Source organism: Morone saxatilis, unplaced genomic scaffold (genome assembly GCF_004916995.1).
Source record: "Morone saxatilis isolate NCDOM2014 unplaced genomic scaffold, NCSU_SB_2.0 Contig14, whole genome shotgun sequence".
NCBI lineage: Eukaryota > Metazoa > Chordata > Actinopteri > Moronidae > Morone > Morone saxatilis.
In genome coordinates, this window is record NW_023339696.1 from 18,297,955 (window position 1) to 18,322,097 (window position 24,143).

General features: G+C 42.0%; 3 protein-coding genes and 1 long non-coding RNA gene across 8 annotated transcripts in view; 2 read left to right on the forward strand and 2 right to left on the reverse strand.

The window, feature by feature from the left end:
* Window positions 1-6,312, forward strand: part of strada (STE20 related adaptor alpha) — a 10,057-nt gene extending 3,745 nt beyond the window's left edge. For 2 of the 3 annotated variants that reach the window (XM_035654480.1, XM_035654482.1), the window contains 9 exons: window positions 2,275-2,377; window positions 2,729-2,850; window positions 3,117-3,225; window positions 3,354-3,477; window positions 3,847-4,018; window positions 4,202-4,306; window positions 4,513-4,766; window positions 4,866-4,908; window positions 5,283-6,312. In XM_035654480.1, the coding sequence (XP_035510373.1) occupies window positions 2,275-2,377; window positions 2,729-2,850; window positions 3,117-3,225; window positions 3,354-3,477; window positions 3,847-4,018; window positions 4,202-4,306; window positions 4,513-4,766; window positions 4,866-4,908; window positions 5,283-5,438 (1,188 nt within the window). In that variant the 3' untranslated portion in view covers window positions 5,439-6,312. Of the gene's footprint in view, window positions 1-730; window positions 760-2,274; window positions 2,378-2,728; window positions 2,851-3,116; window positions 3,226-3,353; window positions 3,478-3,846; window positions 4,019-4,201; window positions 4,307-4,512; window positions 4,767-4,865; window positions 4,909-5,282 lie in introns of all 3 variants that reach the window. The other variant, XM_035654479.1, reaches the window with a different exon arrangement.
* A 39-nt stretch (window positions 6,313-6,351) lies between these two features.
* Window positions 6,352-9,108, reverse strand: rnf113a (ring finger protein 113A). Its single transcript, XM_035654483.1, has 10 exons — window positions 8,969-9,108; window positions 8,465-8,544; window positions 8,288-8,386; window positions 7,998-8,105; window positions 7,390-7,499; window positions 7,170-7,276; window positions 6,966-7,055; window positions 6,790-6,883; window positions 6,605-6,711; window positions 6,352-6,498 (listed from the first exon to the last, which is right to left on the reverse strand). Exons 1-10 carry the CDS (start codon window positions 9,072-9,074, stop codon window positions 6,431-6,433), a joined length of 969 nt encoding a protein of 322 aa, XP_035510376.1. The 5' UTR covers window positions 9,075-9,108; the 3' UTR covers window positions 6,352-6,430.
* Window positions 9,109-10,038: 930 nt separating this feature from the next.
* rundc3aa (RUN domain containing 3Aa) lies at window positions 10,039-23,658 on the forward strand. 2 transcript variants are annotated; one of them, XM_035654704.1, is made up of 11 exons: window positions 10,039-10,295; window positions 19,119-19,246; window positions 19,511-19,644; window positions 19,779-19,864; window positions 20,103-20,192; window positions 20,778-20,858; window positions 20,941-21,106; window positions 21,209-21,366; window positions 21,913-22,026; window positions 22,185-22,291; window positions 22,654-23,658. In XM_035654704.1, exons 1-11 carry the CDS (start codon window positions 10,189-10,191, stop codon window positions 22,794-22,796), a joined length of 1,314 nt encoding a protein of 437 aa, XP_035510597.1. In that variant the 5' UTR covers window positions 10,039-10,188; the 3' UTR covers window positions 22,797-23,658. The 2 variants fall into 2 exon arrangements, with proteins under 2 accessions (XP_035510597.1, XP_035510598.1); XM_035654705.1 differs by having other exon boundaries at window positions 10,040-10,295; window positions 19,119-19,234.
* LOC118322873 lies at window positions 12,394-16,321 on the reverse strand. 2 transcript variants are annotated; one of them, XR_004796474.1, is made up of 2 exons: window positions 16,121-16,321; window positions 12,394-14,135 (listed from the first exon to the last, which is right to left on the reverse strand). It is a non-coding gene; the product is annotated as an uncharacterized LOC118322873 (long non-coding RNA). The 2 variants fall into 2 exon arrangements; XR_004796475.1 differs by having other exon boundaries at window positions 12,394-15,087.
* Window positions 23,659-24,143: the final 485 nt, after the last annotated feature.

Here is a 24,143-nt window from a genome sequence, read left to right on the forward strand (position 1 = left end):
AACTACTGTACGGTATGTGAAAGTAGAGCGAAAGGGTCACTTCCAGGACTGTAGTTACAAATTGTATCACTGGGTTGTTTATATTTTTAAGTGGCATGTTTCTCCTCATAATAAGTCTAGTTTTTGGCACATTATTGAAGCTTTTGTGTATTATGGAAAGGTTCTGGGGTGGATTAGCCAATGCTTTCTTTCTACACAAGCTTTGCCTCATTTTCATTTTCTTGCAGGCAAATCATTGCTCAGTGTTGCATGTTTGCTCAAGTGTATTATTTCTGTTTTGGCTGCGCTGTGTTCCCATCGCCTTACATAATATCTGGGAAGAACCTGCAGGCTTTAGCTAGATTACTTTTCATTTTTTCATTTTTTTGGAAAGAAGTATTTTGTGCCTATGTAAGCACTTTACTGGGTTGAGAATTAGTTTCTGCAGTTCAGTTTCAGTTTAATCATGTTCCCACAAGTTAACACGAAAACTGTCTAATTGATGTATTTATTGATAATGATGCATCACTTCGAGGGTGGCAACCTGAATGACGAAACTGCTGGTTCAGACAAATCCTGTTAGCGACAGGGGAAATCAGCAAACGTCATCTATCAAATTCTGCAGCCTGCTGCAGACTCCCACTGCCAGGTGCTGCGCTTCCCAGTTCAAGAGCTGCTCTAAACACAGATCCTTCTCTTGTTTTGTGTGTGTTCATGTCTCTATGCCATTGATGTGGTTTTTCTACCCCAGAGCAAGCTCAGGGACTCTCTCACAGGAAAGTAAGTGTGGTACTCCTGTCACTGCATCATCACCCCCCCACCCCCCATTTCCCCTTTTTGTATGTGCGTGCATGCCCATGTGTATGCTTGCGCACACAGATTTATAGTTATAGAGGATTCACAACCCCCCCCCCCCCCCCCACCACCACCCTGAGGCTTTGCACATTTATGTATGCATGAGTGTGTAGTTCATGACACACGCTGTACGTGCTTGTAGCTCAGAAGGAGACCTCCCCTCACTCACCAGGGCTTCTGTTGGGGAAGAGGGTGACACAGCAGAGTGTACTGTCATGCTTTGTTCCTCAAAGAGAATAAATAGTCCTGTCCGAGTCTTCAGTGTGCTGTTAACATGCTGTGCTCAAGGCTTTGTTTTGGATTTTGGTGTCACCTCACTAAATGTCAAATTTTTGTTGTGAGTGTTTACGTTTTAACACCACCTGTCTGTGCTGACGGCCTGCTATCGATGGTGAACTGAGAGCGTCACTCTTTTAGTCACACTTTGATGTCAGCCACTGTGTGTCCCTGCGGGCTGTAGATGGATGGAGTGCCATGTGTTCAGCTTTAGCAATGCATGGCAACCACTTCTGAATCTGATCACATTTGTGCCCATGTGATTAGATCAACATTTACAGTTGTTCCCTGAAGCGATGGATGCCATAGCATGTCTGACTTTGTCGTCATGCCAGTTTTAATGTAGAGTCTGTAAAAGTTTATATATGGCAAAAGGCATCATTTGGCTTCACATCCGGAGAACTCTTGTGGATATTGGAGTTGTGTGTGTCTCTTGATCTTGAAGTCTCCTCCGATTTTATAGGATTCACTTATGCTCCAGGAAGTGCACTATTCTAATTCTGAATGTGCGTCTTCATTCTGGTCTGGTGGAAACGATCCAAATATTCATACAGCTCATCAAACACTTCCATTTGCTTCCACAGCTTGCTACTGCAATCTGTCCATTTCCATCATTCGAGGGGCGATACATTGATGGAATTCAGGAGTCCTCACTGCCACGAATATTCATTTTTCTCTATGCACAAGTCTAAAATAATTTAAACTAATCACAGGAGGGCATAGTTTATGTGTAGACCACACTTTGTGAGTCTGTATTTACTTTATATTCTGAAGCAGTAGTTAATCTAAGAATAACCACATATTATGATTTGTCTTGGGCCATTAAAACAACACGTGCAGTTTTATATTGAACGGATCTGTTGTATTGGACTATGCTTCAATTACTAGACCTACAGTAAATACTTTAAATACTTTGCTGATGATGGTTTGAAGTGCCAGTATGTCTTCCAATTCCTGTTTTTTTTTTTTTTTCTTTGGCTAGTCACGCTAACACACCTTGATAACACACCCCTGTCCTTTGGTGATCTTGTAACAGTTCTCACACATATGGCCAACTGTCCGGTAGTCATTCACAAGCTCTGTAACACAGTCCTGCACTGTAGCAAGTGAAGTCAGTTTCACAGCCCGTCTTCACTCACTCTGTTTCCTCACCCTGACTTCCAGGCCCATGAGGACAGCCAGGAGAGTCTGACCTCCCTCCCACGTCGGGACACCATGGGCAGCTTCCTCCCTGACAGCAACTCCTACGAGCTCCTCATCATTATCGGTACATACAGGCAAATTCACACATGGACATGTTTGTATTGATTTTAAGATACGCATGTTTGATTTTTTTTTATTAGAAGTAAGACATTAGAAACTGTATTTGCCTAAGTATTACCTCTTCAACACATCCTGGGTTTTTTAATAAAAGGTATCCAAATGGTAATAATGTAATACTTTTATTTTGCAATGCAGTTTCTGGACCTGTTGCTAAAAAGTAATATTGCTAAGCTTTGCATTTGTGTGGTATTTACATCCACATTTACAACATAAATACTAAAATACAGAGGACTGGAGGATACTAGTGTAACAATGACATGAACAGTTATGTAAAGTAAGTCTGTCTGTGCTGTAGGCCGGGGATTGGACGACTTGATGACAGTGAATCTGGCTCGATACAGACCCACCGGGGAGCACGTAGCCATCCGACGGATTGACTTGGAGTCGTGCACTAATGACATGGTTACCTACCTGCAGGTCTGCATCAGCACTCGATCTTATCACTCTGACATGACTCAGCTCCCCTGTAGTCTTTGCCTCCCTCTTGTTAGTGGATAAAATTTCCCTTCTGTCATCTCGCCGCTTCATTGGGAATACTTATGTAACCCGTGTCTTTGTTCTTATTAACTTTCCCGTCTTTACTGCTCGCCTGTCCTATTTCTAATTAGAATCAGAATCATCTTTTGTCCTCTGCCTGTCATCTCGACATAATGAGGTATAATTTCCTTTTCTCTGCCTCGCAGGGTGAACTACATGTGTCAAAGTTGTTTCACCACCCCAGTATTCTACCCTACAAGAGTGTCTTTATAGCTGAAAATGAGCTGTGGGTCATCACACCCTTCATGGCTTATGGTAAAAAAACACACTTAAACTCACTGTTATATGTAATAAAAGTATGTTAACAATATTATATTAAAGTAGCCTGTACTAATAGAGAGCAGCTTTCCAATCATGATTATCTGTGTTTGATGGTATTTCAGGGTCTGCCAGAGATCTGATCTGCACACATTTCACTGATGGTATGGCTGAGCTTACCATCGCCTACATTTTGCTGGGCATGCTCAAAGCTCTTGAATACATTCACCACATGGGATATGTACACCGGTAAGATACACTTCTAAACAGCATGTGAAACAGTATGTATGCCATAATGGGACAATAAAACACTCCACTGAAAGCCAAAGTAATGACATTTTATTAGGTTTAGAGGAGGTGCAATTGACACAGTGAAGCTGTTGCATACTGTAAAATCCTCCCAGGGAAACTGGAAGATTTTCTCTGATTAACTTTAAACAGTTATGTGGAGTCCAGGCTGACTAGAACTAACAGTGTTAGTTAGGGGAAGGAATCAAGAATCATTATGTCATAGTTGCGGTTTATTTCTGTTTTAATAAATTGACAATATTGATAAATCAACATGACATATAGGTCATTGTGATATTTAGTGTCTTAAATGTCTTTGGTTATGTGCAGGAGTGTGAAGGCCAGCCATGTGTTGATCTCAGCTGACGGGCAGGTCTGCATGTCCGGTCTACGGAGCATCTTCAGTCTGATCCGTCATGGCCAGAGGGCCAGAGTTGTCCATGACTTCCCCCAGTACAGCGTCAAGGTGCTGCCCTGGCTCAGCCCTGAGGTGCTGCAGCAGGTACAGTACTGCATTCCTTCACAGTCAGGCATTATGTAATACTGTCTCTGCTCCTGGTCCACGTTTTTAAATTGCTGCAGTCAAAGTCCAACACTTCTCCATGCTGTATTTATCAGCTAAATTAGAAGTGAAATGGTGATGACATTGACAGTAAATTTAATATGTGAATGTTTTTTTTCTCAGAACCTGCAGGGCTACGATTCTCGGTCAGACATTTATAGCCTTGGCATCACAGCCTGTGAACTTGCAAATGGACATGTGCCCTTTAAAGACATGCCAGCTACACAGGTGAGAAGAGACCTATCAACTCACTAGCTGCTCTTCTGCATCACAGTATCTGGTTTTAGCCAATAATTTAGTAAAAAAAACAACAACTAAAGAGTACTGTACTAATAATATTACCTTGTTCCATTTTAAACTGTACATTGATTAAAGGGCTGTATCTCCTCAGTTGAAAGGTAAAGATCTGTAAACTTAACACTCATTATCCACAGATGCTGCTGGAGAAGCTAAATGGGACGGTGCCGTGTTTGCTGGACACCACCACTATCCCACCAGAGGAGCTGTCGTTGAAACCTTCTCGCTCTGGGGCCGACTCTGGGATCTGCGAGGGACCAGGAGCCGGAGGTGTTCGGCACTCCAACGGAGAGCCCTCCTCCTCTTCCTCAGGACACCCTTACAACCGGACGTTCTCCCCGCACTTCCACGCCTTTGTCGAGCTGTGTCTACAGCGAGACCCAGAAAAGAGGTTTGCCTTTTTCTTCCTTGCATGCTTAAATGTTTTATAGGACATGTAGAATTTTTAAGCTTCAAGACTATTAATCGTTTTCTCTTTGTTTTCCATCAGACCATCTGCCACCACTCTCGTAGGCCATCCTTTCTTCAAACAGGTGTGTAAGATATCAGGTTATTACTGTTTTATTCTGTTATATAACTGTATTCGTAGCTTAGTAACTAAAAGCAAATGTCATTTCCCTTTTATGTCTGTTCCTCTAACACCAGGTGAAACAGTACTTTGTGGTGTAATAGTTCAGAGGAGTTCAAAAATACATTCATACTTACTGTATGGGCATAATCCAAAACAATAAAACTAAAGATTTCCATAGCTGTCTGCCTAAATTTACTCCACCATGCCATTCATTTTTCCATTTACCTCAATTTGAATATTATGAATTTGAAACTTATTTTGCTAGGTATAATGTGAAGAATACATTGAAAAATAATTAAAGATTGTCCTCAAGTGTTCTATTTTTCGCCCTCTCAGATCAAACGGCGGCCCTCAGAGGCGCTGCCTGAGCTGTTGCGGCCCGTGTCGCCTATCACCAGCTACGAGAGCTCCCACCCGCAGGACTCTCCCTCTGGACTGGCTAGTCTGGAGTCGGGTCTCAGCCACTTGGAGGTGGACGACTGGGACTTCTGACAATGGAGGACTTGGTGGGGAGACACTTGTAGGATTCTGACGGGAAACCCTCTGAGCATACAGGACGAGCTTTGTTTTTGTAACGGTCCCCTTGTAAATAATTTAAATATCAAACTAAAAAGGGTTGCTGTTCTCAGACAGAGGTTTAAAAGCCAGCAGCCATCTTGCCTCTTCTTGATGTTTCTCGCACGCTTTGGTTCTCTAGATATGCACAGACTCTTGCACTGCACTGATGGCCTCTCTTTATTTACACACACACACAGACGTTTACAGATTGTACTCACACACGACAACCACCCCCCCGGAGCCAAAACATTAAAGGACTCCTCTATTCCTCATGCCGTTGCTGAGGTTTCAGAGGAGGGTCTATTGATCTAGATGTAGCCTAAAACCGAAAGATTCTCATGAAATGAATCAGTGGGAAGCTGCTACTAAATATTTAGAGGGGACACTCTACCTCTTCTTTGAACGTGGCCGCTTGATGTGGCCCATCTGGTCAGTGGGACCACCGTAAGGGTGCACACTGGTCCTCACAGCTCACTCAGCCCCCTCTACACCAGACGGAGAGTATCGACTTTATGAACAGCATGTATACGCATTTCTTAGCTCTCTGGCTGTGTTACAGTGTAAACATGTCATGCTTTACGCATTACTTTTGTTGCACACAGGTTAAGCTTTACATCGGTTTAGTTTAACCTTCAGAGCATAGAAGTATGTATTTCCTTGAACTTACTCTGGGTGTGATGTTACTTATGTCAAACGTGAATGTTACATTGGTGCTTGTTTTGTCTGCTTGTACATTTGAATGTTGGGGCAAAACAAAGTGTTGCAAATGTCAAACTTGACTTTTAACAATAAACATTGTTCACTTTGATGTTTTAACTCGATGGTACCACACAGTGAGGCAGTTAACTATCTTAAAAAAAGGTATTTTATTCCAAATTTATACAGACAAACACATTAGGGGAGGGTTGAAAAGGGTTTGGATGTTGCTAATCTTCCTCATCTGATGGTGGCTGGTCTGCTGCAGCTTGGCGTTTCTCCATCTTGGCCATCAACTCTGGAATAAAGAGAAAATAATAGAAAACATTGATTGAAGGGAATCATTAAGTTGCATCCATCACATGAGTTTCTTAGCAGTAGCTCTTTTGCCAGAGCCTGCTTACCTTTAGCGGGGTTGAAGACACCGTTGGTTTGAGTGTTGCACACATAGCAACGCTTGGACTTGCGGTAATGCTGAAGGGCACAGGTCTCACAGAAATAGTGCTTACACCTGGGAGACATTTGACTGGTTAATACTGGTAATAAACACAGCTCTGCACAGTGAAAGAGCAGAGGACAAGAGGCTTACTTTGTGACAATGGGATTCTTGAAGGACTCCCTGCAGATGAAACACTTAAAGGGCATATCCTCGTCGTCACTGCTCACCTCGTAGTTCTCATCGTCTAGATGAAAGCACAGTATTGTTCAGGGAATGCTGATGTAGGCGCACACAAAACTGACATCAGCTCCTCCTTCTGAACTCACCATTGGCGCCGTATCTGCCCTCTTCCAGTTCCCTCTCAATCTGCCACCCGTGTTTGTAGTCTGATCTGTCGTGAAGGAACTTGCAGCTGTCTAAATGGTAGGAGAGAAAGATATGAACACTGAAGTGAATGCTCGAGGTGTCAAGTTTTACTTAGTTATTCAACAGGTGACTGATGTTTTGATAGTAAAAAATCTCATATCCACCTCCAAAACCACAGAAACCAGTCTCCTTATAGTCCTTGCAGATGTCTGGCTGGTAGTCCCACCTGACTGTGGCTCTCAGGTGTTCAGGGGCTCGGATTGGTCCTTTTCTGTTAAAAATATCGAGTGAAATTATATGAATCAACAACAATTGATTACATATTAGCATTCATAGGTGAAGAATGTCTTAGGAAAGCAAACACTAAGGAAGCTCGGTGCTCACCTGACCATGCCAGAGGAGGCATTGCCCATCGTGGTATCTTTTGGTTTGATGAACTTTTGGTAGTTATTGATCCCGCGGTAGATTTTATCGTCCTCTTTACCCGTCAGCTCCTGTTCAAAGAGGAAAAAAGGGTTTGTCCAGTAAGTGAACGTAAAAATTATCTGGCAGAAACAAATGTGTGCATAATTTCACATTAAAGCAGATGTTTAAATTTTTAAGAACATCTGTTACATCTCCAGAAACAATCCATGATGAAGAAGTACTCAGCAACAATAACGTATGACAAAACAATAAAATTATCACCTGTGTACCTTGATAAATAAAGTGGAAAACCTTTTTTTCCACCTGTTCTTTATTAAAAATAGTAATCTCAATCATTATCCATATTGACAGTAATGAAACACTTATTATAAAACATTTATCAGCCAATCACCTCAGCCCTGATTTCAGGTATGACTTGGTCACTTTTTACAATAGTCATCAGCAGCTAGTTTGCCAATACTGCTAAGATATATCAAAATGTATGAAGAAACTCATCATAAATGTATATTCAATTATAGCTTTTTGCAAAAACGCAACCCTAAAAATAACGTCACGTAATCTCCTACCTCTTGGATTTTCTGACTCCTCTCAAAGATGGCCTGAGCGTCCTTGTCTTTCTCTGTGTCCAGCTCATATGTAGCGGTTGCACCCATGTCCTCGGGCCCCTCTGGTTTCTGTTTTGGGGCAAGATTGAGAGAAAGAGTTAGAAATATGGCACAAAACAAACATGTATGTAGAACAAGAGCAAGATTACATCCCCCTTTTCTTATTGACACATTAACTACCCTAAACTATTGCAGTTTATGGTTCCTACCACTCGTACAAAATGCAATATGAAAGAGAAGTCCTAACTTACTGCTGACCGTGTGGACTTGTAGGCGACCGTGATCTTCTTGTCTTCTTTGTCCTCTTCACTTTCACTGGAAGATACCACGTCTTTCTCCACCTTCTTTGACTGAACAGGGACAAGACCAGGGTCAAGCTTAACTCACCATTAAACCCCCTATTATTATTATTATTATTATTATTATACCCTTTGAATCATGGGGTTGACTCGAGTGTCTTTCTTCCCTTTTCTAACCACAGAGCTCTGGTCCTCATCACTGTTGCCATCTGTAAAGAAGAACAAATTAAACTTATAACTTCTGTATTGTTTTTTATTATTTCTGCATTATTGCGACATCTGAATAAACCTGGAAAGATTAAAACGTAGTTAAAACGTACACAGTTCTCTAAATTCCGAGGACACTGGAACGCAGCACGAATAGTCGGATGTTTTTAACAGAGACGAAAAACTTTACAAAAATGTCCACATTTACAGAGTTGTTCTCACCTTTCCGCGGTTTTTACGGCACTTTGGCTCTTACTAGACAAACATCGTAATTAAAATACAACAATACACAAACACACAAACGCTTACAGTGATTATAAGCTAAGCTATTTTGTGTTTGACACTTCAGGGCCTTTGACAAAGACACACACACACAAAGGGGATTATTATTATGAGAAAAACACGAGTGCAATTAATAGTTAATACCTTTGTCGCTGTCGCTTGCTTTCCTCTTTCGTCCGGAGAACTTTTTAGTAGATTTTTTGAACAGAAAAGTGCAAGGACCTGCTTTTGGCTCTTCAGAGTCTGCCATCTTCCCTGCAGTGATAAACAACACCACCACACAGCGCCCCCTAGCGGCCCGGAGTCTCTCCAATAATAGGATTGGTTTGTCGCCTCCTGCTGGTCGAGAGGAGAATTACAACTGTCCGTTATTCAGTTATTGCAAGAGCAAAATATTAATAAATAATAATAATAATGATAAATATTAGTGCATTAAACAAATAAATGTACTTTTATAATACGCACAAGGTACATGAGGCCTTCACTGCTCACGGAAATATGGCAATTGTATTAGTTCTCCCTTATAGACTATGGTGTTCACAAAGATAAAGTTTATTTCTGTATTGTTTTTATTCTGCAGTACTGACACTGTTAGGCTTACTGGGTGTCTGTTAATGTGTGAGCAATGTCTTTGTATGTTTTTAGTATGTATGTTCAATCTGTGCCCAAACTGTGTCCCTTAGAGGAATAAAATATCAAGTTAATCAATTAATTTGGTATCCATGAAGGCTTACAGTATCTTTTTGCTGTTAAAATCAATTAAAGTCTGAAACTGGGAACTCTTTTTATTGCTCTTGGTTTGTTTGAATATGATATATTTCCAGAATAAACAAAAAATGTATATAGTAAACAACAGTTCTGTTGTTAGTATGAGCAGAAAAAACAAAACCATGTATGCAAACAAAATAAATTAGTTTGCCAAAGCAAAAACAAATGACCAAAGATGTATTTCATTGTGTTTTGAGGGTGTGTTTATATATTGAAAGCTATGTAGTACGATTATACAATAAATACGTGAATGCATCATTTCCAATGCTCTTTCAGCTGTGCCAAATGCATGACGTGCGCTGTATAAAGCCGGAAATAAATGTGAACATAAAAGCATCATCACTCGACCATCATCCCCAGTGAAACGCAGATAAGTGCCGGTGATTTTACTTCGAAAATCCTAACCGGAATTTAAACATATAATCACCTCTAACTTGACATTGTCGCCGCTTTCCTCTCCTCTCCTCCTCCTCCTCCAGCAGCAGCAGCATCCGTGGCTCCCCCCGCAGAGGACAGCGGGTGTTTGTAGGACACAGGGGGGAAGGGGGGTCCTGGCCTGGGCACGGATCCCGAAGAGGCCCCGGGGCCGCCGCTGGATGGAGTCGGGCTGCATTCAGACCGCAATGGCTATGGGTCTGACACCGAAAAAGGCGTCTGCTCGGAGCGTCGGCGTGGAGCGAAAAAACCTCATCACGGTTTGCAGGTATACATCACGACACCGTCGACCGGCTGTATTATCTGCCCCCCCCCTGCATGCTGCATGAAGGAGGGTGTTTATTTAACAAGCTCATCATCCCTGCGCCGGTTCCTGGGGTGAAACAATGGCAGCAGGACGCAGAATAGATGCAGAAAATTGCACACATTTCTAGAAATGGGAAGGGATGAAGAGGAGGCAGGTGCGTTTTCACCTTCACATACCCCTGCCATCACACCCGCTTGTCTATAAAACCCATAAAACCTTCATTATTCCTTTAATTCTCTTCTCAAATAGTGAGTTTATAGCATCCTTTTTGTTCCCTGCATGCACTTTTGCTGTACCATTTCCATTTTTTTAAAGATCATCATCATCTCTGGTGTGACATTCATGTAGCATCCCTCTAAAATCTCTCACAGGAGAGTCTGTTTTTATTTTGAACAGGTTGAGACACCTGCTTGATCTGTCGGTCCCTGCTCATAAATGCAGCTTTAATGGATGTAAATGAAAACCAAATCAGCCCAACAGCAGGTTTCTCCCTCCATCACAGTCAGGTTGAGTGTGGGACAAGGGCATTTGAAGCAGTGCAAGGACTCCTCCTCCTCCTCCTTCATCATCAGTGTCCCTCAGCCTACACAGTACAGTGAATCCTGGTGGACTGTAATGTGCAGTCTCTTTATATGACGGTCTTGTGCAGCATGAAGAGAGGTCAGGGCCGTAAAGTCTGAGCTGAGAGGAACCTTTTTAATTTACCTGATGAGACTGTAGTTGTCGGCATGTCCAGTTGCTAAATTACATCTCTTGGCTTTAGTGTTCAAATGTTTTTGGGCAATTTAATGAGGTTTCTTTTATATGCACATCATCGATATTAAGGCGTCTGTTGTGTTTCTCAGTGTGATCTAAAGGAGTAGTTTCCAACTTTTTGTAAAAGAAGTTGCAACCACTAATCACAGATTGAGGCTGGGTTTGTGTTCACTGTAGTCGGCCCGTCAGTGTGGACATGCTTAGTGTGTAGTTTGACAAAAGGGGAGGCCCAGAGGATGTTATTGAATCCACTACTTCACAAGAATAAAGCACAAATTTAGAGAAAAGTCAGGAAAAATCTGCCTTTTTAATATGTTTTTTTTTCTTTCTTATTCTTTCAAGTTATTTTGTGGCCCCTCAGTTTGGGAACCCCTGATATAAATAAGCTTATAAGTATAATTTAGAGTTGAAAATCTATATATTCTAGTATCTAATCTATATGTTATCTAACATTTGAAAAAAAACAATCATACAGTTTACAACATACTTATTAATCATTGTAGTGTACCTGAGAGACTCATTAACATAATATTAGTGATGACCTTTTCCTGTTAAATGGTGTCTAAGTCTAAAAAAAAGTTCTATATACATAAAATATACAGAATAATGTTGTGCATTGACGATCCTATAGTTTCCTTAATGGTGGTATTCTTAGCGGGAGCCATTGTTTTGTGGAAATCCCTTTGGTATTATTTACAGTCATCAGAAAATACATATTGTTATTATTGTCTCAGTGTTGTACTTAATAATAGCAACTCCATCTCAGACTTAAAATACATGATATAGGAGCTTTTAACAATTGTTGTCATTATCAATCAATCAAAATTTCCCCATTAATTGATTAACTATGTATAAAATGTCAGAAAGATACTGAAAAATATAGATTTATAGCTCCTTTAACACTCCGAAACCCACGTATATTCAAATCACAGCCATAAAAGACTGAATGCAGCAAATTTCTGCCTTAAAAATGACTTAAATGATCAAAATAGTTGATTATTTTTCTGTTGAACAACTACTCTATTTGATGTAGATATTTTGTAGTGTCGTTACCCTGCTTCATAGTCAAATTTATTACAGCATTATTATGGGTCTTTAATTGTAAATTGACTATAGTCATAAATGATATTGTAAACAGGGACGTAATTATTATTTTTTATTGTGCAGAGGCGTTTTGCCAAAGTGACATCATGCTCTTAACTTCGTTCTGTTTTATTTTCTTGGGACTGTCTCTGTCTTCGGTTGTGTTCAAAGTGATTGTACAGGGGATTGATAAACCTAAATAACACTCAAAAAGACAATGTCCAGACACATCAAATAGACACACAATCAAGCGTTTTTTTTATTCCAGTACCTTTCTGTCCAAGGTCCTGTCTGCATTTTAGTGACACGTACAGTGAAGCAGAACACACAACATAACACAGAGCATGTCTGCAAAGAAAGAAAAGTTCTCACGAAGGACTTACGACACAGAGGAAGATTAGCGAGGGCACAAAAAGACTGTTGTTTTCAGTTTGGCCTGACCGTGCTAAGACCAATTTAATCATTTAAGCTTTTTAATGACAAACACACAAGGACAAAGACAAGAAATAAATCTCAAACAGCTTTCCATCAGTAATGCTTACTACACAGTTTCTTTCCATTTTCCTAATGAACATGACATTGATTAGGTTCAGTTGGAGGGCAACTTCTTCCAGGCAAGTCTGTGTCGCTGTCAGATCTGAATCTCCTCATTCGTGATGTTTCTGACCTTCTTTGTTTTAAAAATGTTTTTCTTCTTGATGCCATTCTGGTCAGAATTGATTCAAGTAGTCAGAGGTTGTTGTGTGTTCGTACAGTCTCACTGGAGAGAGATCCTGAATCAGCAGTGTGGGCCTATGGCTGTGCATTGAAGCAGGCTGGGCGTCATGTTGGTGCAAGATATGAGATCCAGGCTCTGTTGTGCTGCTGAGACACAGCTGCTTCCACAGCTTGAACTGCTGCCTGGCTACAGTAGCTAAGCTGACGTTAGTGCTCGATTAGTACACCAGGCAAAGCCTTTATTTTCCCCTAATACATATGTGTATATATAAAGTCAGACCTCTTTTTTTTCCCCTCGCTGTCACATCATACACGTTTAAAATACAATCAGCACACACACAGATTAACATTTTCAATTCCTAATTCATTTGATGAAGTTATATCTTTTTGTGGGACTTCAGAGAAAAAGAGAGGGGGGTGAGGGAGTTGTTTCTGTTCACATTTGGGTTTTGGGTCTTGTTACTAGGGGTCATAACAGAGACAAAACTGGGGTCACAGTGTATTTAAGTGATCTGGCATAATGTGGGTCACCAGTATCAGGCACAGAAACTTGCCTAATGTCTGCTGTAAGTGCCGTGTTTACAGTTTCAGACTCAATAGAATAGAACCAATTCTAATTAGAAACACATATGTACAGCAATAGACATTTGTGTATCGTAAAGAAAAACCTGATCAAACATTTTGACCTCCACATGGAACATTTTTCTGCGTGAGGCCTGTGTGAGGGACTTAAAGGCGTTACAGTAAAGTTCTCTCACGGCACTGAAACCTAGACTTGAAATTAAAAATAATGATGGCAGAAAAAAGGTGAAAAAGTTGTCAAGTAAGAAGAATACTATGTAATACATGAAAATAACCATGATTTTAGCTGCAGTGTTTTTTTGTTTTTTTTACCTGGCAGCATCAAAAAACCCAAAGGAACTTTGTCGTAATGGCTTTGAAGAGACTTAGTGATATTTATCATGTCCACAGTGACAGCAGTGTCATCGTGAACTACTGTATCTCTGTGCTGTTGCCACTAGCAACAGGTTTTTATCTTAATGTGGCAGGGCTGAGGCTTTTCTGCAGTCGGTGGGAATTTCATGCAAATCCAGTTTAACTTTTGTTTATCAGAGCTGGATTTGAAGGCCACATGCTGTAGTGTAATGTCTAAAATTTTTCTGTTTTGTTGCTTTAGTCTGGCTAAGAGCTCTGGTGCCGTCGTCCGTGACTGGTAGAGCCGTGTTGCTGTGGACACGTTGAAACCTAAGAAAACATAGATAAGATGAGTGAGACTTGACAGGTCTGATGTGAGGTGTTAATCCCTCAGCTGTGTCCTGTAAACAAGAGGAACGGGGAGTGAAAGGAGAGAGGGTGGTGGTGATGTGGTGCATCTTGGCTGAGTGTTTGAGCTCTTCCGGGGCGTGGCTCTAGAGTAGAGAATGTTCTGTACCGTAGTAAACAACACTACATATTCATAACTCATGGACATGCTTCTGCAAGTGGGCGGATTTTTTGAATTCTGAACAAGATGTACCACTTTCCACTTCTCTCAGTTCCATTTTAAACAATAATAAGAAAATCTTTGAACCTACACGTCTGGAATAACGCTGTTGTCTAGTTCAGTTTCTGTGCAGCCTTCTGTTTGCATTTTCCCTGATTTCCGAAGCTGTATTTTTACCAACAACATCAAGTATGTGAAATTACAGCAGGTTTCTATAGGTTTGACAAAACATTTGGGCATCTCTCATCTACTCTCTCACCAGCAGTTTCTCTGTGACACGCTTTTATTCTTCCTTTTACCCCCCTGTCAGGTTCAAACATCTGATTTACACTCTCAGCGCTTCTCAGCCCAACTACCTTACTGTCCATCTTGCACACAAACCCCTTCTACACCTCCTCTGACCATGAAACACTTTGCCTTGACACTTATTCACAGAGGGGGTTGCGGTGAGAGAGAGACACGCCCAACTATAGTTGCATTTTTACGTCTTTTACTCTCTTTTGATTTGGCCCCAAATTATCATTATTATCTTAATATTCCTGAAGGCACACGGCATTCTTTCTCTTGGCCTTTTGTGCCGATCCAGTACAGGACAGGACAGGACGTCTCCCCCGACAATCCAGGACGATAAACACAGCACTGGCTGGTGTTACACAATGCTGCGGCCGGTGAGGAGTCCGCCTGTGTCATCTGATCCTGCTGGTTATGCCAAGACTAAAGAGAGAGACAGAAAGGGGAAGGGAAGGAGAGAGAGAGAAAGGAGTCAGGGAAGTGTTTATGGGGGGAAAATGGAAGCTGAGAGAGTTAATGTGAAGCTTTGTGTACTCAGGTTAAGTGTCACTGCTGATAAATGTAGTTTTGGTTGTCTGGGGTTGGTGCTGCAGATCAAACACACTTGTGCAAGTACAGTAGAGGGGTGAGAGAGGAGAACAAGAGGGCATTTAAAGAGAGCTGAGAGTGGGCTTGGCCGCGATCCAGGCTGAGTGAGAGGGGGCACAAAAGAAGCTTGTCAGAAGGCCCTGCAGTTGTTTTTCAGTGTCAAATCGTACCAAGAGCATGTTGCTATTCCACTCCATCCATTTGCATTTGAGGCACGCCAGAAATTCCCCTTCAGATCAAAGGACTTCAGTTAATGTACAATCATCTGCTATAGTGTTCCTTTTGAGATAACGCTGCCACTTTATCTGGTCAGAGAGGCCTTTTACAATCGTTGACTTTCTTCTGTTTTGGCTTTTAAGCGCTGTAGCATCGACAAACACGTAGCTTAGCCATTAATCAGTGGTTCCAATACTGGGGCCCTGGGAACTACTGGGGGCATTTGGTGGTTTTCCAGTGGCACTCTGCATAATGAGGAATTGCTTGATTTCTTAAACATTTCTGTCATTGGAAATCTGCACAAAGAGGACGAATATATGATCAGTTTTGACCAAAAAATGTCTCACTACCCACTCTGACTTAAGTTTTAGACAGAATCGTACAATTCTCTACAAAATTTCTCTTTTGATGAGATTCCTAAAGACAACAACATAGAAGTCAAAACCTGTGTTCTTTGGGAGCTGAAATGTGACAATGAATGTCAATCTCCGCCCCAGCACCCAATATGATTTGTTTAGTAAAACTGTGGGTCATGGTGGAGTAGAGCACATACTCAAAGGAAACCCTACCTAACATCCCGGAGCTCTATTAAACCTTGACCTACATGGTATTTGCAGATAACATTATGAGGCAGAATTTAGATGCCACTGACCTTTTTTCCATGATAAATCCGGCATCATCAAAATCATGTCAAAGGTCCAAAAATAGATTTAATCCAGTTTTCGCTCTCAGTTGGAAAAGACTCTGTGCAGATGCTGTAGTTGTGTCCGTATATTCTCTGTGATGGTGCTGTTCTCTTGTGACATTTTGTACCATTCCCCCCACTCCGCGATGAGGTGCCCTCTTATCTAGAGTGTCTTGCGTTTGGGGAAGATGGCTTTCCGAAAAGAGGTGGTGGTGGAGCCTCTGCTGAAGGAGGCGCTGCCCAGGGAAATCTTGGTCTTTCCGCTGGTGATGGTTGAGGAGCCCAGAGATGTTGTGCTCCTGCCCCTGGAGATGGAGGAACTCCCCATGGCAAGCTTGCTCTTTCCCCTCTTTATGCTGGTGTTGCCCAGGGTTAAGGCCGTCTTCCCCTCGGTGAAGCTGGTGTTGCCCATTGAGGAGAAGCTCGTCTTCCTGACCCAGATTCGACGGAGGGGTTCGGGGCTCACTCGACGCAAAGCATCGCACACTCATGCAGCACACCCTTCTCTGCCCCTCGGGGATAATAGTAACATCAGCTACAATCCAGAATGCTAAGCGTGGATAGCACGACCCCCGTGTCACATAATGCCTTCGTTGAGCTGATCGACGTGGGCTCTGGAAGGCCACATACCACCCATGTGTCCCTGTGAATGGACAGAGGCAGCCGTAGGTGGCCACAGCCTATCTGGAGGGAATGGGACAGTGGAGCGATTGTCCTATCTCCACGACGACACCGGACGGTTGAAGGACACATTGTTGCAAAAGGGCCAATCTGCGGTGACATCACTTTCTTCTGAGCCATTGTTCCCTATAGCCTCTGATTGTAAGACATAGCCTCTGTGTACGACTGTATACACCATATGTGAAATGAGTGGCACTGTGTCAGATTTGATAAGAGAAATGATGGATGTGTTCATGTTCTCGAGGCTTTGATTGCACCTCTCCTGTGTTTTTGTGTTTGGTCTCTGTTTTGAAACATGGGTGTGGATCCTTAAGTTAGTGTGTACTACCCATGTGTGTCCTTGCTGAACTGTTCGCAAGTCATTACGGATTTTATTGTTTAATTTCTACCTTTTATGTCTTTCAGATCGCAGAATCTCTCACAAAAACTTTACAAAACAATCAAGCCAAGCAGTGTTTAGACACGTTACTTTTATAAGCATTGTTACATCAACCGGCTTTTACAGTTTTCTAGTTCAAAACTGTGTTTCCTGGTGGACACATGGCAGTATACTTATGGAAATGTGCAAACTTCAAAATCTTCTCAGCATGCACAAAAAAATACCACACTTATACGGCAGGATGTAGACATGGTGATGACTCTATATGCACAATACACAGGAGGAATAGTGCTGATGAAAAACACACACTCTCTTTTGTCTCCATGTACATCTGACATGGGTGTTTCACACTTTCCCTCCCTGCCTCGTAGACACACCATAAACCATCATCTCATCACTGTCACATTTGCATAACACGCTCAGCATGGCTTTGGAGCATCTCACTCTTGATTGCAAACCGATTAGATCTGCAACTCACTTAGCACTTTCTTACATGGGAATCCACTTTTGTACATTGTGCAAACAGGTAGCAAATGATGTCATGCCCACACTGAACCGTAATTCCTGACACACATTGATCACAAACATAGCAGCTATTTTTTTTTATTGACTCTTAATACTACTGACCTGCTAAAACTGACCAGATAGAAATATCCTTGGGTTTTTTAAGTGTGTGCAGGAATCATGTGTGAAAATCCCAGTAGACGTTGCTGTGCGTTTCTTTGCCCCTGATGAGGGTGGTTTTGATCACAGACACAGACTTGGTCCCATGGGTGAAAGTCAGAGTGGTGAGAGAGCTTGTGGTCTCCCCTCGTGTAACAGAGGTTTTGCCCACTGCTAAACTGGTGTTGCCCAAAGTTATGGTGGTTCTGCTCCAGGAGATCGAGGATTTACCCCAGGAGATGGCGTACTTAGTCCTCAGGATCGAAACCCTGCCTTTGGTGAAGGAAGTCTTGCTTGATGAGAATGTGGTTTTCCACTCATTGTTAGAGTCTTTTTTGGACTGCTTGGCTGCTTTGGGTGTCTTAGCCGCGGCTTCAGGGGTCCTTTCCATTTAGGTGTTCCTGCGCTTTGACATCAAGGCTTTGCGGAAGGAGGTGGTTGTGGTACCCCGGCTGAAGCTGGCTCGTCCCAGAGCCACAGTCGTCTTTTGCCTTTGGATGGTGGAATCTCCCATGGAGGTGGTGGTCACTCCCCTGAAGATGGAGGAGTTGCCCAAGGAGACAGTAGTCTTTCCCCTGGCTATGGAGGTGCTTCCCACTGCCAGGGCAGTCTTGCCCTCGGTGATGCTAGTGTTGCCCATCGAAACAGAGGCTGTCAGCCCGAGCCCGTGCCTGGATGCCGGCTCCTAACATGCGAGCTGCTTGTGGGTGCAGCAGGGTGAGCTTGTGAGGTCAAAAGCCATACTAAGGCTGAGACAGCGGCTGCCCTAAATAGATCAGACCACAATGTATAGATTAGTGGGAGGGAATTATTTGATCATTCTTTGATGCTGGCCGGTCCCTCAGAGAGACAAGACCCAAAGGAACCTGGAAGCACAGCGTGCACAAAGGCTGAAAAGACAGGGGGTTAATTGTATTGTTTTCATGGTAACACTGCCAAAGCACTGAAGGGGTACATTGTGCAGTACACAAGACAATTGGGGTGACCTCAGTATGATAAGATGGCGTGGTTCCCAAAAAAGAAAAAAACCCTCCTCCCCGCCATTGTTGCAGGGTTCAAATACAGTAGTACATTTGTCTGCTTGGGTACAGTAGACGGCTGCATTTCATCGGCTTGTGCAGCACACAACCAACTAAAAGTTCAAATGCTTCACATATGCCAAGTAGAGAGTTAGATTTTTTTTTTCCATTGCATTGTCCTGTGTTTGTCTAATTCCTCTTTCTCTCTGTGCTTCTGTTGCAGATTCTCTGTAAAGACTCTCCTAGAAAAGTACACAGCAGAGCCTATAGATGACTCATCCGAGGAGTTTATTAACTTTGCTGCCATTTTAGAGCACATCCTCAGCCACCGCTTCAAAGGTAACACTGCAGGTAACATATAGCACAGGAAAAGATGGACAAATCAGCTAATATGACTATAAATGTGAGACAGATTTGATATATAACTAGAATAGAAATATACTGCATGGATTATACTGTAGAGATTAACCATAGAGGCAAAACTATCGTATTATCAAATGGCAAAAACGTGTATGATTATACGATTAGCTGTGCTGTTGCCGTGGTTGCATGCTTCCAGTGTGGGCTGTTGTCAGAGCAGAAATGATTTATTGCTGTGTTTTATTCTTGGACCAGGGTCAGGAAGCTGGTTCAGCTCAGATGGACAACGCAGTTTCTGGGAATATATCCGGCTGGCATGCAGCAAGGTGCAGAACAACTGCATTGCCAGCATCGAAAACATAGAAAACATCAGCACATCACGAGCCAAGGCAAGGGTATTTATATGCAGAACTGTGTCCATGACTATGAGTGTGTGTGTGTGTGTGTGTGTGTGTGGGATATTGCAAGAGAGAGCAGCAAAGAAGGGCCTCTGTTCCTACTCACTTTTTACATTGTCCTGCAGGGGCGTGCATGGATTCGAGTGGCGCTGATGGAGAAACGTCTGTCTGAATATGTATCCACTGCTCTGAGGGACACAAGAACAACCAGGTCAGACTGATGATTTAATGGGATGATTCTATTCATATTAACAACTTACACCACCTTAACAACACCCCTGTGGCTTTGTCTGCTCATCTTAATCACTCAGTTTGTCCAGTTAAAGTAAAATACATCACTTTCTTTGCACCAGAGGGAAAGTACATGCTGGCTACAGATCATTAATTGGCTGCAGGTAGAATCACTGTTGTATTGTTAAAGAGATGATAACCAGCTCTTCGCCTGACAGGAGGTTCTATGATGATGGAGCCATTATGCTAAGAGAGGAGGCCACAGTCCTGACTGGTATGCTGATTGGACTGAGTGCCATCGACTTCAGGTGAAGACATACACTGCAGACTGACATACAGTTTTTCACTATATAAGTATATACACAGTAGTACACTCCAGGCTTTTTCAAATCAACACAGTTATGTGGTATGTATTTGTAAACTAAGTGTCCTATATGAATTATATTTAAGAATTGTGCAGCATATTCTATTTTAGAAGTACAAATGCATCTTCAAACTGTTTATACTGAATCATTAGGTATTTCACATAATTGAATCAAACATTTATGTCTTAGAAGTCTTTTGCAACCTCATGCAGAGGCTCGACATCTGCGTTTAGTAACCCTGTTAAAGTATTAGTATAAAGTATGTATTCCTGAATAATACATTATGATAAGATGAATATGTACTTTCTCTCATGTTTAATGTATTTCCTTATTAATTATGTAGGTGAAAGTATGCCTAACACATATACAGTATAAAAATGGCATATAGTACACTGTACTGCAGGCACTGTTTATACATAAAGCTGAACAAACATTTTTACACATGTAGCTTCCAGACTACATTTCAATGCACTGATATTTACTGATAAAGCAGAGTCAATAGTTTTTTTTGTCTCTGTCTCTATGCAGTTTTTGCTTGAAGGGGGAGACTCTGGATGGGAAATCCCCAGCTGTGATTGACTACACACCCTACCTGAAGTTCACTCAGAGGTGAGACTGACCCACCTGAACCGGTCACTAAACTTTTTAGTTGTTGTAACACTGCAACTTTCTCGCCTCTCTCGCCGTGCAGCTACGACTACCTGAGTGATGAGGAGGACCGTCGCAGTGTGGACAGCAGTAACAGCGAGGAGAGCGTCCCCGAGCATCCCTACATCCCTCTGGTGACCGACGAGGAGAGCTGGAGCAACAAGTGTCGCAAGATGGAGCAGAGGTTTAAGATCGTCTATGCTCAGAAGGTGACTCACAACAACTGTTAAAACCAAGTTAATGTTTAAATTCTTGTTGCTCACTATGGGCTTCTACATACAAATTCCTGTCTCTTTATTTTCATGCCGCAGGGTTACCTGGAGGAGCTGGTGCGCCTGCGGGAGTCGCAGCTGAAGAATGTGGAGACGGAGAACAAGTGTCTGAGAGCCAAGGTGGATGAGCTGACTGTCCAGAGCCAACAGGAGAAGAAGGAGCTGGAGGCCATCGTGCTGGAGCTGCAGGCACAACTGTGAGAAAACAAAACACACACACAAACATTGAATTACATTTACCTGATTAAAAAGCTCTTGCTATAACACACACACCAGCTTTCCGTTCAGCAGGGGTTACAAGAGGAATTTTAGAATAGCCTTACAATGAGAAACAGTTGTTATTTTGATGGAATATTTTCCTCAGTATAACAGAGATTAATGGTCTATAAACCTACTTTACAGTATTTTTCTCCGTAGAAGATGAAAAGAAATTACAAATTTGATGCAGATGCAATTTTCGATGCCAGTTTATGATGCAATACTCAATGAGAAGTTATAGATTTTTTACACTTTCAGATAAACACACCTAAAGTTGATGTTACATCACTCAATAGCATCCTCAAATCCCCAAATTTCCTCCCTAGCTTACCGTTGACATCAACTATGAACTATATTGATTTGACTACAGTTGGAAATTTGGGGATTTGGTGGTGCTATTGAGTGCCAGGGAGTGTATATTTAAATAAGAGTAGTAAATAGTACTAGTATCACTTCTGAATTAAATTATTTGTACTCTGCTTCAGCTCTGCCCTCATGCCTTGTGATTCCACCCATCTGGCTAAAGATCTTTCCATCCCGCTGGTCAACCAGTGGTCCACCATCACAAACAACCAGGGTGATGTCAAGCTTTTCCGCAGGTAAACTGAAATTAACAGTATGTTTCTATTTCTATATTTGTTTGTTTTTACATTTAAATTTNNATAAAGAAGCAGTTGCTTATACTGTAGTTACAATTAATGCACAGAGCATTGCTTCAGGTATGTGTGCCACAATGATGATGATTTTGTCCACCCAGGAGGAGTTTCCACAGTTTGGAGCAACTTTCTGCTGAAGTCAGTCTGAACTCAGACTCCCATAAGACTGATGGGAGACAGAACGGAGATGCTGCCTGGACTTCAGCTGGTAAAACAACTTTCCACTGCGGCTACATTCATCACGACATATTTGCTTACAGTCAGCCATTTAATGCAATATTCTAAAGTAACTAACTTTTCCTGTGTCCATTTTTAAAGTAGTAACACTTTATATACTCCAGAAAGAAAACACAGTTGTAAAGTAACATTTCTGCTTGAGTAGGAATATATTTGTGCTCTTTCCACTACTGCATAAAAGCCTTTCAGAGGCAGCCACCCCTGCACATGTACATACATACTCACACAAAGGCACTCTTGATGCCTGTTTATGGTGTTTCATGTGGGCAGCTTAAACTATGCATGATCAGAGGCTCAATTTTTGTGTGCTTTTCCTCTGCTTTGTCCCTGTAGGAAAAGACAACACTCCCTCCATGCTGGGCCTGTGTGGCTCTCTGGCCTCTTTACCGAGCTCCAAGTCCCTGGCCAGCCTCAAGTCCAGCGAGTGTTTGGTCAACATCAGCACTGAACCCAGCCCTGCGCTCTCTCCCAGCTAGGAGCTGCAGACCAACAACAACAACAACAGAGATTTAACCCCCAGCCTGTCTGCCTGGTGATGCTGCGTTGACCATGCCTGAAAACCCGACCAAAACCCTGCACCCACAATCCACCAAGACCATTGACAGCTCCATGAGAATACAACAGGAAAATCATCACACCATCTCTGGATTTTTGTACACATGAGAGTGAAGTCATCATGAAGCTGATAGGACCCATCTCTTTTGGTTCTTTCCCTTCTCCTTGCCTTATCCGCTCGACTCTTCTCTCACACTTTTACCACAGCCACTTTGTACTATCTGTGAATCCTTTCATCCACGATCATCATCAATTCCTGAAAACTCCTGTCAGACCTTTTCCAGTGCATCCGTTTATTTCCTTAATTTGTATTTTTACGAGTATTCTTCCCATGACATCGTCTGTGTGTTTGTGCGCCTTGGCCTGTTTTATCCAGTTTTCTTGTCAAAATGTAACCAAAACAGCACTTGCAGCTCTTTGGATGCAGCCACTTGCAAAGAGAGATGTGATGATCATTTTAAGAGATGCAGATTATCATATAAAGTAGAGGAGGAATTTTACAGACTGTCCTTACAGTGACATAGCACTGAGAAGTATGTTTTATGTGTGACTGAATAGTATCTGGGGTCTGCCACCCCTGAAAGTGCATATCATTCCTGCTTGAGTAATCAAACACTGTTACAGTTTGTTTAAATCTGTGCAGCTATTTATTGAATCTTTCCAATCTTAAGCTACCACATATTTTGATTTATCTAATTTTATCTGATACAGCAGTGTGTTCTTTTTACATGCATACATTATTTTTGTTTGTTTTGTGTTGCAATAAACTGCCTTTTTCCATTACGTGTGTTTGTTTATGTAGATCACAGAACGACAATGGCAAAAGCATTTAAAAATTAATTTTAAAAATGGAGATAGAGATGTTTGATTGAGCTGCTAGTTGCATGGGACACAAGCTCTGGCTCCATCTTGTGGTGTAACATTGAAAGAAAGCCCAGAATGCTCATTCATTCTTAACTTGAGGGTCTTACAGACAAAAACATGGGTAGCTTGATTATAAAAATAAATATTTTAACCAATGAGGCGAGGTTGGACTGTACAGAGGATTCCTCCAGATGGATCAAAAATATTCTTTGACTGACTGCAACCATAACATTTCAGTCAACCTGTAAGCACCCATCCTGCTGAAGTGTGCATTATCAAGATGCTACCACCGAATAGAGTTCGATGCCTTCTCACTGCAAGGTAGAAGAGCGTTGCCATATTGTTTATGGGTGACCTGACTTGCTTTCCCCTCACTCTCTTAGCCACAGCGCCTTTCAGAGAGC